The sequence below is a fragment of the Miniopterus natalensis genome, chromosome X (assembly GCF_054644295.1).
Source record: "Miniopterus natalensis isolate mMinNat1 chromosome X, mMinNat1.hap1, whole genome shotgun sequence".
Taxonomy (NCBI): domain Eukaryota; kingdom Metazoa; phylum Chordata; class Mammalia; order Chiroptera; family Miniopteridae; genus Miniopterus; species Miniopterus natalensis.
This window is the reverse complement of record NC_142103.1, coordinates 13,514,141-13,534,142: the sequence shown is the minus strand read 5'-3', so window position 1 is coordinate 13,534,142 and position 20,002 is coordinate 13,514,141. Positions and strand designations below refer to the sequence as shown.

Here is a 20,002-nt window from a genome sequence, read left to right as displayed (position 1 = left end):
GGCATCCACACATTAAAGGCAGGAATGCTTTAATGCCACAAAATAAGAAATGCCACTCAAATCACTAGTCTGACCTACCCAGCATAATGTTTCTCTAAGGGACAAACTGGCAAAGGGCAGTGCTGTCCTCTGAAATACCAGCCGCAAAGTCAGATGTGGCCTGAGGCGGACCGTGTCCACTCCTGGCCAACATGTATGTTCTCCTTCCTTCCTGAGCACACAGACCCCGCTGCCGCTAGGTATGGCCACGTCGCTGAGTTCTAGCTAAAGAAATGCGAAGTGTGAGCCCAAGTGGGATTTGACACTTCCAGTATTCACCCCTAAAAACTTCCCACCGGTTACCCTCAACCTTTTCCCTCATTCACTGGTCAAGAGAGAGCAGACTCAAATATAGAAGGAGCTTAAGACATTCGTTCCATGGAATATTATAAAGTCAGGACAAAATATTACGAATTTTTAACATAAGCTTATTAGATGTGCTGATCTTTGTCTCCAAGCCCAATGCTGAAAAAAGCATCCCTGTCCATGACCCTACCAACTCACTCCCCAGTGCATGCAGTGACAGTTAATCAGGCTAGAATTGGACACCCAGCCTCAGGGACAACTGTATTCTCAGTCTTCTAATCACCCGCCCCCTCGGAAATTTAGACACAGAAACCCAGTCAGCTAGGGAAGCCAAGATGCATGGTCACACTGAGCCACAGCTGGAGTTAAAGCATAATAGGGGAACCGATAAAGAAATCCTATCTAGAAGGAAGACTGAGAATGGAGCATATGTGCAGAGAAAAGCAGAAATGAGATCTCATGTGGCCCCAGAAAGAAAGTGATGAAGAGAGTTCCATCTCTCATTAGGCCTCTGGTTGCCCCTTCCTTCCGCTGGGAGCTTGTCCTGTGTCACTTTTTATTGTATTTTTAATTTTTATTTATTTATTTTTAAATATACCTTCATTGATTTCAGAGAGAGGGAGGGAGAGAGGGAGAGAGAGAGAGAAACATCACTGATGAGAGAGTCATTGATCGGCTGCCTCCTGCACGCCCCAGACTGGGGATGAACCCGCAACCCAGGCCTGTGCCCTGACCGGGAATCGAACCCCGATCGCCTGGATCCCAGGTCGACGCTCAACCGCTGAGCCACACCCGGCTGGGCCAGATACAGGAATCTTAATCGTAACTATATTTGGGTGATAGAATTTGTAGCTATTTTTCTTTGTGGCTTCCTGTGTTTTCCCCCCTGTGTTTGAAATGAAAGTGTACTATTTTTATAAGGTCCTTCACGATCTAGCCTCCCCAGGCCTCTCCAGCTCACTACTGCTATTGTCCCCAAAGCCCTCTAAGCTCTGGTCATCTGATCTCGTGTGCAGTTTCCCAAATGTGCCATTTTCTCTCAGGCTTCTGTGTCCTTGAAAGCATTTTAGCAAAGAACAATATCAGAAGAGCTGAGAAATGCCCAAGAGTAGTGTAGATCTAAAGTAAAGGCAGGAGAAAGACAATAAAGAATGAACCGAGGGCGAATGAAGAGTGTGCAAGGGAGAAGAACAGAATAAGAAAGGAGAGTTTATAGGCAGGTAGCTGGGGGGTAGACAGACACATATGCAAACGTAGAGAAGCCTTCAGTAGTTGTGTCGGGGTCGCTCTGGCCTCCCTTGCTGTAGGCTGTCTAGATCCGCTGTAAACAGTCAGCAATGATACGCTATTTTTACAGCTTTTTGCATTCCCCAAAACAAGCCAAATAAGTATATGTACAAACAGGTACATACTCAGTGTGTCAAAAAGATATTCCTCCTGCTTACGACTCTTACACAGAAATGCAGGATATAACAAGTTAATTGGGGATAAAATTATATGAGGAATTGAAGCTATATTAAAAAGAAACTAACCGACGGGGCACGGGGAGCTCAGAGCTGAATGGATTTAGTTTAGTGGTTGTTTTACTCCATTCAGGAAGCTATAGCAAAATACCACAAACTGGGTGGCTTATACACAACAGAAATATGTTTTTCATTGTTGTGGAGGCTGCAAGTCCCGGATCAGGGTGCCGCATCATTGGCTCTTCGGGGTTGCAGGCTGTCAACAGCTCCCAGTGTCCTTATGCTGTGGAAGGGGCTAGGGAGAATCTGAAGTCTCCACTGGATGGGTATTGATCCCATTGATGAGGGCTCTGCCCTCAGGACCTAATCATCTTCCAAAGGCCCCACCTCATACCATCAACTTGGGCATTAGGTGATCAATATATGAATATGGGGGAGAGACAAACATTCCACCTATAGCAGTGGTTTCCAACCCAAAGTACACTATAGACTGGAGAATTACCCAAACCCTCCAACTAAGGCTCCAGAAGGAAGGAATAGAAAGAGGGGAGATGGGAGGGGAAAACAGAAACCATGAGTGTGAAGAGGGGTTGAATGAAGTGAGCAGGTAAGGAAACAACAGATTTGCCTCGCCGTTAATCTAAAGGAGTGTTACTCAGCTGGGGAGCAGCTGGTCCCCAGGGGATATCTGGCAGTGTCTGGAGACATTTTTGGTTGTCACAACTGGGGGGAGGGAGGTTGCTACTGGCACCTAGTGGGCAGAAGACAGGGATGCTGCTCAACACCCCGTGTGCACAGGACAACCCCCACAGCAATGAACTGTGTAGCCTGAAATGCCAGTGGTGAGGTTCAGAAACCTTGGTCTAAAACTCCTCCTCCTATTGGAACATGCAGCTTTGAAGTCTTCAATATCCCTAGGGTAGGGAATCTGCTCCTCTTTATTTTTTCGTTTTTATTCTTTTTACAGTTTATTGAATTTATTGGGGTGACATTGTTTAATAAAATTATATAGGTTTCAGGTGTACAATTCTGTAACACATCATCTGTATATTGTACTGTGTGTCTACCACCCCAACTCAAGTCTCTTTCCATCACCATTTATCCCCCCCCCTTACCCTCTTCTACCGCCCCCACCCCCTTTCCCTCTGGGTAATCACCCCACTGTTGTCTGTTTCTCTGAGTCTTTCTTTTTCTTTTGCTTAATCCCTTCAACCTTCTCACCCAGCCCCTAGCCGCCTTCCCTCTGACAGCTGTCAGTTTGCTCTCTGTATCCATGCCTCTGTTTCTATTTTGTTTGTTAGTTTCTTTTGTTCATTAGATTTCACATATAAGTGAGATCATATGGTCCTTGTCTTTCTCTGACTGGCTTATTTCACTTAGCATAATGTTCTCCAGGTCCAACTTTAAAGACTTCTAGAAAAAGATTGTCTAGCAAGGCACTTAAGGTCTTATCTTTCTCCCCAAGCTCACCGCAGTTCCTCCCCTGAGGCTATTTGCACTTGAGATTGGTCTATTATCCAAACAAATACCCTGAATCCTAGGGCCAGAGAACCTACACAGCTCACTCATAACTGTCTCAAACATTTACCCTTGCAGACCAAACAAGGAAATCTTCATAGGAGATGGAGAATAGAAAACATTTTCTACTTTCAATTTTTAAAATTGCTTTTCAAATTGTCCCCCTCATGAACATGTCATGAGGCATAAAACTAAAACCTGAAGTACTGATTAGAACATGCAGAATATATAATGATCCCAGCAAATGAAACATTAACTCCCCTCAGGTTAGGCCACTTAAGAAACAGTCAAATTCAGCTTTGTGCTGTGCTCTAAAGCTCAGTAACTATAATCCCACTTGAGCACATGAGAATTTGTGAAAACCAGGCCTTCCTTGCACAGAAATGCTCTTTCTCTGGTCCCCTGCTGTGTGGATTCCAGAGCTCAAAGAAAAAACTCATTGGTTCACTTTAATTATTCAGGGACAGCACAGGGAGACAAACAAAGGAAGGTCAACTTCAAGAGTATATAAGGATTTCATGCACTTCTTTGACCTTTTAAAATTACATCTATATTTGGCAAAAATAATATTAAACCTGAAATTATTTTCTTTCTGCATCATTGTCAATACTTGGAAAAAAACAACCCTTCATGGATTCACAGGTTGCAGTATAAAAATGGCTGGTTGGAACTTAAACCCAATTTAGATGGCATTTTTACCTTTGAATAAGAAACATAAAATGAGGTTACATTTATTTCATAATTAGTCAGAGAAAGACAATATGAAAGAAAATATTGAAACTACTGTAGCTTCACAATATGACCCAAAGCAAGGTAGATTTCTAACTAAGTTGTTGTATCTTATATCCTGTTTCTACGAAGGGTTTTGTTCTTAAATTCATTTATTTTACAAACTTTAATGGAGCACATATTGTATATCATAGTTTAGTCTTGTACTGGCCTAAGGCTGCCTATTTAACTATACTTGCCTGCCATGATCACTAACCCTTGACGGGAAGGGATATCTGGTGTCTTCCTCATCTCCCCTTGGCCACTGGGAATTCTGAAAGAATCACCACTGCTCAGCTTCAATTCATCTGACTTGTTTGGGGACCTTACCTAGAATTAGTAATCTTGCAATTAATCAGAATCCAACTAAGTGGAAAGCTCAATTGAGCAGGATACATTTTTTTAAATCCTCACTTGAGGACATGCTGAGAGAGGGAGAGAGAGAAAGAGACATGTGAGAGAGAAACATCGATTGGTTGCCTTCAGTGTGTGTCCTCTGGTGCTTGGGACAATGCTCCAACCAACCGAGCCGCTCAGGCCAGGCTGAGCAGGACACTTTCAGGGGAGGGGTAAATGACAAGAAGTCAAGCCACAGAATATCAGACACAGTAAAGCCAGAAAGGACCTCAAATATCATTTACCTCTATTCCCTCATTTGACTACTGAGAAAAATGAGGTTGAGGGGAAGAAAGAGACATTTTCAAGGTCATACAGCTATTTAGTGGCAGAACTGGCCTTGGACTCAAGATTTCTAACTCTAAATCCAGTGCTTTGTCAACTACTCACAAGAGGCCATCCAGAATTTGCAAAGAATATCCTGGGACCACTAGACATTTTGTTCACTCTACAGTATCCTTTATACCTAGATTGCTGTACAATAAAAAATCTTGTTAAAAATGACAGCCTTGACATTCGGTAGGATTTTCAATTATAAAAGATTAAATTATGATCATTTGGATTAAAATGGAAAGTAGATTCATATTTAAAAATGATTTTCAACAAGAATGGCAATTTTTAAAAAGTTCTATTTAACCTTAAGCTAACCACCAAATCCAATTAACCAGAACCCCCAGTTTTCTGGGCATTTAGGCTCATCAAGATTTTAATATAAATAGAATAAAACCTAGATTATGTCTCTAGGCAGGAAAATTTAACTGAACTATAAATATTCACCGAAAGACAAAAAGGGATGACTTGCGGTTCTTTATACGGTTCTTTATATTTCAGAGACAAGTTGTTATAGTGCAAAGAATATTGGATTGGTTGAATGAAGATATGCATTTTACCTCTAACTCTTGTTCTAACTGCTGTGTGGACACATTATTAAAATTTCGCAAGACCCAGTCTACCTCTCAGGTTTATTTTTTTAGTATTTTTTTAATTGACTTCAGAGACAGGAAGGGAGAGGGAGAGAGAGATAGAAACATCAATGATGAGAGAGAGTCATTGATCGGCTGCTTCCTGCGCGCCCCCTGCTGGTGATCGAGCCCGCAACCCGGGCATGTGCCCTGACCGGGAATTGAACCGCAATCTCCTGGTTCATAGGTAGACGCTCATCCACTGTGCAATGCCAGTTGGGCTTTTTTTTTAGTTTAAAATAAGTTAAAGGACTTTGGACAATCAAAAATTATACATACACTTACATATGCACATATGCCTACATGTGCACACACACATGCATATATATACAATATATTATCTAAAATCTCAGTCTTTTGAATATGACACATGAGAAAAAGTATTTAGCTACATGTGTATCTACTGAAAATCAACCAGCCATGTTGCCATAAATTTATCTAAGTTAATGATACTATTCAGGATAGTAAATCACAAAATTCGAAAGATTAGCCTGTCATAGATAAAACAAAACAATTATTTTAGTTGAAAAGTGGGGGAAATAGGAGATTGTGAATGTTTTTTTCCAGAAGAAAATCAATTTATCTAGGAGGCCAATATTGTGCCACAAAAGGAAAGAATCAATGATATCTTTGGTTTTATGTTGTACTTGATATTTTGAGAGTTAAATTGGAAATAGTCATAAGTTAGCATTTATGTTGTCAATGAAAGCCCTGTGCCTACATGTCACTATTAAATATCTTCATTAGTAACAGGAGAGTGCCTAGTGTTTTGTGCATGCCAGATGGAGACAGGAAGTCTAAATTACAATCTTGGGTTGGCCAATGATACCTGCTTGCTCTTAGGAATATGACTTATGTTGGAGATCCAACTTTAAAACTACCTCCCTCTGGTATGAGATTTGCAAAGGCAAACTTCTGGCACCTAAGAGATTTATTATTCCTCGAAGGTGGTGTCATCATCAGCTATATGCCCTTGAGACATTTGGCAACCCAGGAAGCCTGTACCACTGTGTGGGATCATGCTGTTTTCTTTTCTTTCTTTCTTTTTTTATAATAAGTTTTAATTGATTTTTAGAGAGAGAGGAAGGGAGAAGGAGAGAAACATAGATTTGAGAGAGAAATATCAATAGATCACATCCCGCATGCGCCCTGCCCAAGGACATGGGCATGCACCCCCACTGGGAATCGAAAGAGCGACCTTTTGGTGCACAAGGTGACACTCAACCAATTGAGCCACACTCGCCAGAGCAAGTTGCCTTATTCTTTACCATTAAGGAAACTTGATCTCTAAGTTGGTGTGTCCCCCCTTGTGACTACTGTGTACCTCCTCACTAAATGTAGTTACCCCCCTTTTTTTCCTCCTGCCAATTTATATGAAAGTTTGCCCTGACTGAGCTTCCTCTCAATCTACTATTCCATTTCAAAAGAGTAGTGTCTGAAACCTTCTGTTTCCATTTTCTCACCTCTTAACAAGTCTTCAAACCCATTGCAGTGGAGCTCCAATCTCATGGCTGTACTGAAATTGGTTGCTTAGAATTCAAGTCTGTAATTGACAGAATCAGCAGCTTCTTCTCGTCCACATCCTGTTTGACCCTCCTGAGACATCTGAAATCATGACCACTATCTCCTTGAAATTTGCTCCTCTCTAGTTCTCTATGATTATACCTCAGTCACTGATGCTGGCTGTTTCTCCTTCATGGGCTCCTAAGATGTGTCCCCAGGTTCACTCAATAGTCTTCTTGCACTAAACTCTCTGTCTAGGTCTTTCAATATTTCCTCCATTGCTCATACAAATCCAATTATTTTGTCCACCTATGAAATTCTGAATGCCCCGTGTCTACTGTGAGCTCTGGAATCAGACAGAAGTAGGTTGGAACTGGGTCCATTACATACTAAATGGTGACTTTGTTGTGTATTGTTCAACTTCTCTAAGCCTCAGTTTTAAAACCTCTAAGTTGGAATGAATGAGATCATAGCTCGGTACAGTGTCTGACACATAGTGAACACTCAATAAGTTGTAGGAGAAAAACTTTTTCTGTTTTTCTTCCTCTCATGGGACCCAGATCCATATTTTCAAATACTTATTGGATACTGGACATTTCAAACTGAGTGTTCCACATAGATGTTTTAGTATTTCCCCAAAAGTGCTCATGGTCTGCTTATACCATCTGTTGTGTCTGCTTCAGAAATCTACTCTATCTGCAGTTCCCTGTTCAGTTACTCTCTCTTTCTGCCTGTGTATCCTACAAATAGTTCATTGAACAGTATGAGCCAGACACAGGAATCAAAATGTATAATCCTTTACTCAAGTTGCAACAGAGAATAAAGACAAGGAGATAAAATGTTCAGAGTGCCAATATAAACTGGAATAAGGTCTTTGAAGGCTATGCACAGGGTGCTACGAGACCACATATAAGGGGGAAGCTGCTGTGGGAAAGTGAAGGCAGGTCAAGGAAGACATTGAAGAGGTATCTCTGGCCCCTCTCCCCCCGCTCCCACAGCCAGACCACCGGCAATATTAATTAGCCTCAATATGATTAACACTTTAGGGTACAGGCTGTCCCCCCTGCTAGAATGTAAGCTCCATAAAGGCAGAGATTTTGTTTGTTTTGTTCTCTGTCGTATCCCAGCAACTAGAACAGTGGCTGGTACACAGTAGGCACTCAATACTGATGGGCCAAAATTTATTTCATCTTCTCTGCGCCAAACTAATGCATCACAGCATTTATAATGAACCATTTTTCGTTTAAAATATTAGCATTACACACATTCTTATACCCTTAGATATCACACCAAAAAAAAAAAAAAAGAACAGAATGGAGAAGCAGATGTTACTGTTTATTTGCTTATCTGTTCGCCAAAGGGGGCGATTCTTTTTGAGCTTTCCTGTTCTTTAAACAGAACACTCAGTACTGCACCTTCACAATTCCTGCAGAGATATTTCAAAGACCTCAAAACATAACCTGATCATATCTTTTGCTTATAAAGCTACAAACATTTTTGTGTTGTGAAATTAATAAAGAACCAGCTGGATTTTCCCAAAGGGAGATGTTTAATAGAGTGTCTTTCACACACACACACACACACACACACACACACACACACACACACACACACACACACACACACACCCTCTGTAGAAAATAAGGAGAATTCATTGACAGGAAATACTTTTTTTGCTACTTCAAAAATATTTCATACTTTTAGTGAAATGGAACAGGCAAGTGCTTATTAACTTGCTATTGCAATGAAGTTGTTAAGAATTAGTTTCTCTCTTGATCAAAACCACATATTTCTGGTTTTAAATATTCAACCTAGGAGAGGGAAGAATATACGATGAGGGAGGGCAAAAAGATTGATATAGAGGTTCCCCTAAAATTTAATTTTTGTTTTCTATACTCATATATTTCATCGGTCTTCTCATTTTCAAACATTCTATGAAACATCTGTCTAGAGTCACATTCGGATTGCTAAATAAATCTCCATATTAAAACCAGACTCCATCACACCTATGGTGAAATGTCCTATCCTTGTAAAATGAAACACGTTATGCTTGCCTATGGTTTGTGTTTTGAAATGAAACTGAGGCTAGTCCATTCAGAAGCAGTTTAAAAACTCGTACCACCACCAAAGTGACTAGGGACTGTGTCACAATCGTCTCCAAAATACTGCCTTTCATTGCCCAAACACAATGAACTATTACAGATATATTTTTACTCTCAATATGTAAAATATATTTGTAAGGCTACAGAACTCTCCTCATGTACATTTCACATATTCCACATCCATCACTTGGTGGAGGCTGAAAAGCCTGGTTCATTCTTGTTCATCTGTAGTAAACGGCAGTTACAGGTGGTAGATTAGTTCTACGAAGCCCTTGCCTGTCTTAAAAAGAATCTTGAAATCTGTGGCTGAAGATCGATTTTGCTAACCCCAGTGCTATTAAAGGATTAAGGCATGAGATACTGTTGAACCTAAGCGCTGAATATGTATATCCTGATCTTCTTTTTCTCCAGTCATTATTGAAGGAAAACATTATGTCTCTAAATCTATTTTCCCATTGCAAGTGTTCTAAGGGGGACTACTTATAAATGTTAGATAGATTTTAGTAGTCGTATATAATAAGGAAGTATAACCACCACTGGGGAGCTTACTTTTATGGGTTAGTATTTAAAGAGTATTAGCCATAGATAATTAGCCATCACCACTTCCAAATGAGTCTTATTTTCCCAAGATGGACACTAGCTCTAGGATTCTGGTAATAAGCGTTGGCCATATAAATTTCATTTCTCTTTCCATTTCTTGCCAACATGTCATCTGCCAATGGCCCTGGTTCTTCTTTCATAAAAATAACCTTGTTGACTCCACTTAATTGTCACACTGGTCTAAAGCCAACAAGGGCAGTTGGCATTATACCAAGCTACAGCCATTTGTCAGAATATGCTAAACATCCATGAAGACAGTTGCTCCCCACTCTTCCATCCAGGCATAACTCCTCTACACAATTCTGACTTGTCTCTGAGTTGAAGTGATTGTGTCAATAGCGACTCCAGTTCTCTCTAGTATTGAATATCAAAGCAAAATCTTAAAGTATGATTCATGACTAGATCATGGTTAATGTCCATCTTCATTGATAGCAGGTCAAGCCAAGTTAGTTAGGGGCTAAAGCCAACACTTGGCCAAAAATTCCGAAGGACATCAAGGAAGCTGAGTTAGGAGTTCGAATTGGGGGCCAGCAAAGAGAATAATGAAGGGAAACCAAAAATGGGTGTAACTGCACGTCAAAGTGAATTCGTAGGAAGAGGTGGAGGAGCTAAGAGAACTGTCCAGGGCTCTGCAGGGACCGGTTGCCTTTGACATCCTGATAGGAAAGAGCACTGCTCCACTCCAGCTGGTGTTACAGGCGGAGCAATCCACAGAATGGAGAGATGGACACAGAAAGGAAAGCAGTAAGTCAAGACTCTGAGAAGCTAAAATGGAGCAAACAGCTGTGCCAAGGGGATGGAGATGAAAGATGTGACACGCCCGGCCGGGCATGGCTCAGCGGTTAAGCATCGACCTAGGATCCAGGTGATCCGGGGTTCGATTCCCGGTCAGGGCACAGGCCCGGGTTGCGGGCTGCAGCCGATCAATGACTCTCTCATCATTGACGTTTCTAGCTCTCTCTCTCCCTCTCCTTTCCTCTCGCTGAAATCAATAAACATATATTTTTTAAAAAAAGAAAGAAAGATGTGACACAGAGGAAGAACCAAAAAAGGGGAGGAAAATGAAATGAAAGTGCAAATCATGTGTGAGGTGCAAAAAAAAAAAAAAAAAAAAAAAAAAAATCCTTGTAACTACTTTCTGAAATGAGTCTTATTAACCCATTTTTCAGATCAGAAAACTGGGGTTCAGAAACGTTCAATAATTTGTCCAGGCATGCACGACTAATAAGGAGCAGAACTGAACCTCAAACCCGCATCTACTGGTTTCTATAATCCAAACTCTAAGCCACTCTCAAGAGGTTTTCTGAGGAAGGAGCAACAGGACAGCTTTGGGATTGGGATTTATTTCACAGGGAGGGGAAAGAGACTTTCTGGAAAATCACAGAAAAAGAGGATCTGCGGACTCTAGGATATCCAAGGATGGGTCCCTTGATAAGGAGACTGTGGCAATTTAACACTAGGAATTTCAGAACGAAATTGAGATTTCTGGCTCTTACCTTAAAAATGATGGGCTTTTGGTTCCAGAATGCTTATCCTTATTAGCATCAGAAGAAACGTATTTGCTCATAGAATAGCCAGCCTAGTAAAAGGGTTTAAATGGAAAATGCAGAAAAGGGGGAGGAAGAACAGGAAGAATAATGCCTAATATTACTGAAATAAATAACTGGCGACTGCATGACTTTGAGTGCAATATGCTCTCCCTAGAATGTCCTTTCTCCCAATATTCGCCTCATACAGCCTCGTGATTTTAGATCAAAGTGACATTTAGGCCATTTTCACAGGGAAATTTCCACTTTCCCTCCTCCGAATCTCTCAACACTTCCTCTGCTAACACTATTCTTGTCTGGGTTACGTCTTCTACCTCCTAACATGGAATATTCCTACCATGGAATAACTTACATTTCATAAAGCGCTTATGAAGTGGCTGAATGGGAAGACGCTGGACCTACAGCCTGGCTTCGAATCTGACCTGGGTCCACTACTTTATACCTGTAGGATTTTCCCAAGTTCCTTAAGCCTTCTGTATCGCCTGTTTCTTCACCTTTCAGTGACGATGGTGACACTAATAGTCCCTAGTACATGGAGTTATTGTAAGGATGAAAGCAGTAGACGAATCAGTGCTTAGGACAGTGTTTGGCATGCGCTGACACTATATATTTTGCTATCATTGCTATTACTAGTACTAGCCCCTAAGTTTCCTGAACACAAGGATGTGGATTCCTCAGAGTAGCTGCAGTACATGTTGAAAAACCAGTAGATGCTTGCTCAGTGCCTCTCTGTGCAGGGCGCGCTCAATAATCCACAGGCTGGGAGGTGTATGTGAATATTGGATGTTATTAGAGCAGATTAAAGCTAATGCGCTCTCTGAACTCTAGTGACTCTAAATCTCAATCCTTGACAGTGCCAGGCTCTTATGTTGAAAATAATAATATTTATTGCACATTTTCTATGTGCCCAGCTCTGAGCAGACATTTTACATCCATTATCTCATTCAGTTCTCAAAACAACCCCACAAGGTAGGGTGTGTCATTTTCTTCACAAAGCAGATGGAGAAACAGAGGCCCATGGAAGTTAAATAATGTGTCCAAGTTCACAACCACATAGGTAGCTTAGTCCAAGGCTATTTAAGCATATATGTTTAACACGTCACCCAGGCTCTCCATCTCCATCTTTGGCAACGTGCTCAACTTTCCAGGTTGTGAAAGACATTCCGCTCACTCCACCCTAAAAAAGATAATCCAGACATTGGGAATGCTGAGAGAGAGGTCTTGGAGGAGGAGCTGGAAAGGCTGACTCTGAGTAAAAAAGGGCTCAGGGCAGGACATGACCCTGAATGTACTAGGTAGTCAGGGCATTGTTTCTATGAATGACAGAAAGCAGGTAACAATCTAAAAGCTGTCCTGGATTATCACAGGGCAATCTTACAAAGCCTCACAGATACGTGCCATCAAAACCTAGGAGAGGGAATGGTTCTAATAACTGGAATTTGCTGGTTGTTATAAATTGAATATTTGTATCTCCCCCACCCCCATTCATATATTGAGACCTAATTCCCAGTGAGAAAATATTTGGAGTGTAGCCTTTGGGGGGTGATTAGGTCATGAGGGTGGAGCTTTCATAATTGGGATTAGTGTCCTTATAAAGGAGACTCCTATTCAGCCACGTGAGGACACAGGGAGAAGACAGATCTACGAATTAGGAAGCGGGTTCTCAGACACTGAATTTGCCAGCACCTTGATCTTGGACTTCTCAGCCTCCAGAACTGTGAGAAATAAGTGTTTGTTGTTTAAACCACCCAGTAAATGGAATTTTGGTTATAAGGGCCGAAACAGACTAATACATTGGTGAAAGAGAATGTTCCATTTAAAAGCACACTAAGAAAGAAGCAAAATGATGTATGTTTTTACTTGGGGGAAATCATGAACACAAGGGTAGAGACATCTAAAATTAGATGACAATAGAACTAGAAAGGGATAAAAAGTGGAGTTGTTTCTTGTGTATTGTTATTGCTGTTATTATTCTAACATCTATCAAGTGCTTACTATGTGCCTGGCTAAACTAAATACACTGCAACCATTAACTCATTTACTTCTCCCAACAGCCTTATGAGTGTTACCAGCACCCTTACATTAAAGATGAGAAAACTGAGGCATGGTGATGTCAAGTAATATGCCCAAGGTCAAACAGCTAACAGATGGTGGATCAGGAAGCCTACAAGAAGCCTTTTGGCATGATGGAGGAAATGGATGCTCATTTCTAACACAGACCACAAAAGTGTCCTAAGAATAGTGTAGTAAACATGAGTGATTGCAACTACACAGACATCCGCTGGACATATCACTTAACTTAAGGCAAATATATGACAAGTCTCCAACCTCCCTTGTTGACGACTCCATCTCCCAGAAGGTAGAGAAAATGATAAGGAGACGTGTTTCTCTCACTGACTCAAAAAGGAGACGCTGGTAAGTCGAAGGCAATAGAAACCTTTAGATAAAACAATCATCTTAGCTTAGAGCCCATAAGTACATTATAAAGCAAAAACCATAGACTTTAGGAAAGTTCTCTAACACGAAGTAGGTATAATCCCATGTCCTGAGACACTCTAAAAAAAGAGATGAATTAAAAGTTGGGAAGGTTCGTTGCCTATTGAAACCTGTACTGGGTGCTCACCATTCAATCTAGGTTTCTAAAGACCATGTACAAACATTTACACAGTGGGATATTACTTGGCCATAAAAAAGAATTGAATCTTATCATTTGCGACAGCATGGATGAACCTAGAGGGTATTATGCTAAGTAAAATAAGTCAGTCCATCAAAGACAAATACCATATGATTTCACTTATATGTGGAATCTAAAGAGCAGTATACATGGGCAAAGAAAACAGAAAACAGACTCAGAGACACAGAGAACAGACTGGGTTGCCCGAGGGGAGGGGGGCTGGGGGACCGGGTGAAAAAGGTGAAGGGATTGAGAGGTACAAATTGGTGGTTACAGGATAGTCATGGGGATATAAAATTCAGCATAGAGACTACAGTCAATAATATTGTAATAACTATGTATGGGGCAAGGTGAGTGCTAGAAATATCAGGGGGACCACTTTGTAAAGTATGATTGTCTAACCACTACCATGTACACCTGAAACCAATAAAAAATAATACTGAATGTAAACTGTGAAGGCTACTACCCCAGGTGAGCCTGAAGCTTGAAAAAAACTGCTACAAATGACTGAAGAGGTTTTGGTCTGTTTTTATTAAGGCATGTTTAGAGCAAAAAGAGCAAGGATAGGACAGATGTGCAACTCACGCAATGCCATTGGATGCCGGAGATCAGGGAGGCTTTCTCAGTGACCAGCTTGCTTTGTGAAAAAGAATGATCATTGACTTAAAAGGGTCAAAGTAATGATCAATAACCGTAAATTGAGGCCTAAGATAGGCAAAGTGCTCATAAGAAGGCACTCAACTGTTCTAAATGAATTAAAAGTATACCTCAGAGTGGTGATAGGTCTTGTTGATTGGATTACCTAGTCATAGTAGCTAAAGTTTCAAGACTGCGGTACAGCGAAATGCGTCAGGAGAAAGGAGACAGCAAATATTGACTTTGGTTTTCAAAAGGGACAGGAAGCCCATGGGCTCCTTAGACTAGACCAAGAAACATCACGTTGATTGAGTGTAAAATTCGAGACTAGGCTATTAAAAGGATGATTTATAAGCACTTAGGGGAAAAAAAAAAAAAAAAAAAAAGCAGTAACCATGAGAAGGCAGCATAAATTCTCTAAGAACAAGTCATGTAAGACAAATCTCATTTCATTTCTATTTTTGACATGGTTGGATTGGCAGATCCGTAAAAACGTATGTACGCCGTACCTGGATATCAGCAAGGCATTTGACAAGGTCTCTCATGATATGCCTGTGAACGAGCTGGAAAAATGTGGGTTGTATGTGAGTGAAAGAATGCTGCCCGATGGGAAAATGTCAACCCGCAGGAAGGCTCCAGAGCTCTGACCTTGATCTTGTCCTATGTATCATTTTTGTTAATGACTCATATAAAATGAAGAAAGCACACCTAACACACCTACTGAAGACACAATTATGATAGCGGTACTATGCAAATACTTTGTGTGGCAGAATTAGAATTCAGTTACGTCTCCACAGGCTAACGAGGCGAAAGCAAATGAGGTAAAATCAAGCCTCTAAACACATTCCCACCTGCACTCCCCCCTCATCCCAAACGCACAGTTTAAAATAGCTTCAACTATATAATTATGGATTAAATAAAATGTGGCTTAGCCTCAGAACTTGTTCAAAAGTTTTAAGAGTTCAGTTAAAAGTGTATCTAAAGTGTATTCTCGATGTGTATCAAATGGTGTGCGTGGCCACCAAAAAAAGCTGACACCGAAGTGGACAGCGTTAACAGAAATATTCAGTTAGGACAAGGGACACAACTGATTGCTGGCCATTCCTAAGTCACTTCATCTAAGTCATTCCATCTAAGGCACTTCAGATGTGCTCAAGGGGTGGCCAGAGATGACCATGCTGGTGCTTTTATTAATCCCAGGACCTTTGTGTCCCCTTAGCCTCAGCTGACGGAGGGAATAACGGACAGGGCTTGCCAAGAAACTTAAACGTGGCCTAAAAGAGATGAACTGGGCTCATCCAGCTCCCTCTCCGAGGTTTCTGAAATGAAGGGGAACAGAATTAGCCACCCCAAAATATGCCTCTGGCATATTTATTATTTGGGGCTGATTGTTTTTAAGAAACTGCAGACACGGGAGAAGCTCTGGAAACTGAGTCAGAGGCGTTTACTTTTATAAAGGAAATCTCCATTTGTAAGGGTGTCTCCCTCTCTGTACCAGGAAGAAGAGGGTGACTCAATCTCTAGAGACTCTTCTTTTAAACTGACATTTTTAGAGAGAGAGGAAGGGAGAGAGAGAGAGAGGAAGGGAGGGAGAGAGAGAGAGAGAGAAACATTGATGTGAGAGAGAAACATGGATCAGTTGCCTCCCGCTGGAGCCCTGACTGGACTGAACCAGAAACACAGGTATGTGCCCTGACTGGTGACCGAACCCACACCGTTTCGGTGCAGGGGGTGCCCTTAACAATGGAGAAGGAATAACAAGCTTACTCTTGTTCCCTGTGCTTTTCCTGAAAACCTCCCACAACTTGCTCCCCACCCCCAACATCTCTCTTTTGTCATTATGTAAAGATGGTATTTAAGGTGGCGGCTCGGGCCATTTCAGCGATTACTCAGTTTTGCTGGATCAGCCCTGTTCAGCCTTTATGATAGGGTGGTCTCAGCTGAGAACCTATAAAAGGAAAATCATCTTCCCTTCCCTACAAAACCCAGGCCTAGCCAGAGAATCGGGCAGTTAGCAGAGGAACGTGCAGCGGAAGGGCTGGAGGGAGGGGTGCCGGGGGTGCGGCTGCAATGGAAACCGGACACTGTTAGGACAAAGTAGAAACTATGCGGCAGACAAAAGGAATATTAAGCTCAGGATAGACTACTGGACAAAGAAAGAGACCAAGAGGGGCAAAAATGCAAAGGATTGCCGAGTCGTCTTAGTGCCAGAGACCCATAGGCCTTACCTTCCAGTGGGAATTGACCACAATTTCCCGGGTTCCCAAAAAGCTGTTTGCAAATTTCTCCAGGCATCCTGAATGACCCCTGCTCCTTGCAACCAAAGAGCCTACTAAGAACCCACACCGACATTCAGCCTTGGCCATGACACTTCAGCAGCAATTTGGACACACTGGAGCGTGAGACCAGCGTGCGGAGAGGCCAGGATGAAGGATCTGAAACCAGTTAATGTGAGGAACAGCTGAAGGAACTGGGGAGAAACATTTAGCTCAAAGAAAGGAAGAATCAGGAATACTGAAGGGCTTTCAGGTGTGAGAGGGATTTTATCTATTCTGTGAGACCCTAGAACTAGATCTGGGAGAAATGGGGAAGGTTAAGAGGTGGGAGATTCTGGTTCAATAAGAACATTCCAGCAGCTGTTGAGATGGCATGGAATGCCTTAGGAATGAATCAGTTCCCCACTATGGGGATACTTAAGCAGAGGCTGGTGGCCACTTAGTAGGGGTAGTGATATTTCCTTTGATTTGTCTAGTGTTTTACAACATATGAAGCACTTTCTGCTACACTAGCTTGATCTTCCTAACAACCTGTTGAGACAGGCACTTTTATATTCACTTTTCCAGAGGAGGAAGCTGGGGCTCAGAGAGGTTATGTTACACAGCTCAAGAGTAGGCGTCAGGGGCACCCACAGTTACCTTTGATCGAGTGCACGTGAGAACATCTTAAAGGACACATTTGGAAAACGCTAGCTGATCAGGCTGATAGGTTTTCTAGATTGTTTTTTTTTTAAATTCATCTTCGTGATGCCGAAGATATTTTCAAATATACTAAAAAGGTACTCTCTGCTCAGTCTCACATGAAAACTTATGTTCTTCTCTGCGTCTTAAACGAAACTGAGAGCAATTAATACATTCCTTGCATAGATACAGAAGGTCCGTGGGTGTAGGTTGTACAAACATGCCTAGATGTACATTTCAAATAAGGATAGTTTTCTCTCTCCATTTGCCTGAGCCCATCCCCCACCCCACCCCCAGATTCCCTGATATTTGGCTTCTTGGAGGAAAGGAGTGTGTTTGCTTGTGAGGGTTACTAGTTAGCCAGATTCCCAGTGCTTCCTTAGCTCTGTCACTAAGCCTTGCAAAGGAATTAAAAGAAGAATGCCTAATCACCACTGTTAGGGAAAACTCCTTGAAGATCTACAGCGGCGCCTCGGTTTCCGAACGTCTCCGTGGACGAGCATTTGGGGTCCGAGCGCCGTAAACCCCGACGGCAATGCTCCGGTTCCCGAACCCGCCTCGGAAGTGGAACGTGCCCCGCGGCCTCCGCTGAGGGCAAGATCCCGAGGCCTGGCTGCCGGCTGCGGATCCCTCGGTTTTCCAACGTCCCCGAGCTCCAACGGGCTTCCAGAACCGATCACATTCGGAAACCGAGGTCCCACTGTACTGTACGTGAATCGCCGCTTTGCTCACTTCACTCGCCTCCCTGCCTTCAATTAAAAAATAAAAAAGAACTCTCCACAAGCCCTATCACTAGCACGGTTCTAATTGGGTTATCTTCACCCTATGTGCTGACTGCTATATTTTCTCTTGGGAGATAGCAGAAACATCACGTTATGAAACTATGTAATCTAGTAAGTGATGGATGGCATAGAGTTTCCTGGATCTGGGCCAAAGTGCTCTGGGTTTGTTGATGGTGACATATTCTGTGATGCCATGCCTGGCATTTAACTTAATATGCTGCTTAGGGAAAAAATAACCAGCCTCATAATGTGGGTTTATTAGTCCTCTCATTTCCATTCCAATTCCCAGACAGTGCGATAGCAAAGGATCAGGATTGACACCAGAAATTGCTTATGAGGTGACATACCCACTGTTTACATACAAACGTGTTTAGAACAAGCTTTGGTGGTAGATCTAAATAGGGCACATAGAAGACTAGGGGAAGTCCTTGAATTTATAGGATAACAGAATAATGTGTTTTATTAGGTAGTGTTTTTCTCTGTGAGTAGAAAGTTGTAATTTTCGATTTAAGATAGCGACTGCAAATGATGAACAGTTTCTCAGTTAATGGCATCTAGTGCTAAAAATATATTATGATCATGGGACCTAGAGCTGTGGAGGAGTAGAATTTTAATCACATGACAAAGATTTGAGAAGTGAATCTGGAAACCTAAATACATAAAGGGACAGAAAAAACAGAGGCAAACTTCTTTGCTCAAAAGGCCAAACCTTCATTCCCCCTAAAGGCAGAATCAAGTTTTTAAAATTGCACAGGGACTTCCAATTCACGAAGACAACCCTGTCCTAAAATGTTTAAAGGCAACTGACTCTTTCAAAGAATCCTATAATAAATAAAATGCTCACTATCGCTGGATTTTCCCGTAACACTGCCGTTTCTCAGAACAAGGGGCGATTGCCTTTTAGCAGCGTTTTTTGGGGGTGCCTGCCTGCGGGGTACTTAGGCATGTGTGGTTTCATCTTTTCACGTGGATCTGCTTTGGTTCGCGTTTGCTGCCGCGCCTGGATCTGGACCACGCGCGCCCGTGCGCGCATCTGGGCCCGTGCGCGCATCTGGGCCGTGCGCGCATCTGGGCCCGTGCGCGCATCTGGGCCCGTGCGCGCATCTGGGCCCGTGCGCGCATCTGGGCCGTGCGCGCATCTGGGCCCGTGCGCGCATCTGGGCCCGTGCGGGGCTCTGCAGCTGTGGCCCAGCGGGTGTCTCTGCAGCCGCCTGTGGCGAGATGAGTTTCCGCGCTCAGCGGAATCATCCTCTGCTAATCCTGAAGTTTAGTTGGATCAATAACCGTTCAAGTACCTGGTCTCCAATGGTATGTTGCTGTTCAAGACCCAGCTGTTGTGCAGATGAACCGAATCCTGTGTGCTGGTTGGAGGGGCCGGCGCGGCGGGGCTGGGCTGGCTGCGGGTGGTCATGGATCGCCTCTGGAGAGAGTCAGCTGCGGGGGGTGGCTTCCTGGCGCAGGTGCAGGCATGCGGGGGTGGAGGTGGCGGCGGGAGGGGTCTGAAGGTGAACTGGTTGTGCGGGCTGCTCTGCATGTCTAAAAGGGGAGAGAGAAAAAAAAACACACAAAATAGAGACTTACTCTCCCGCTTGGCAGTCAGGAAAACACAGCCTGTCGGACTTCAGATCTCAGAAGCACATAACCCGGGAGGGGCGGGGAGAGTTAAGTTCAGTCTATCCGTAAAAAATGTCACTTGGCTTTCAAAAACACGTGCGCACATGCTCATGAAATGTAAAACGTTCCCAGTTG

The 20,002-nt window shown here is 42.6% G+C and overlaps 1 protein-coding gene across 2 annotated transcripts in view; it reads right to left on the bottom strand.

Annotated features, from left to right (window-relative positions):
* TENM1 (teneurin transmembrane protein 1) overlaps window positions 1–19,692 on the bottom strand; it is a 319,040-nt gene extending 299,348 nt beyond the window's left edge. For both annotated transcript variants that reach the window (XM_087829353.1, XM_087829352.1), the window contains exon 1: window positions 19,549–19,692. In XM_087829353.1, coding sequence (XP_087685479.1) covers window positions 19,549–19,664 — 116 coding nt within the window. In that variant the 5' untranslated portion in view covers window positions 19,665–19,692. The remainder of the gene's footprint in view (window positions 1–19,548) is intronic.
* Between the last annotated feature and the right edge of the window lie 310 nt (window positions 19,693–20,002).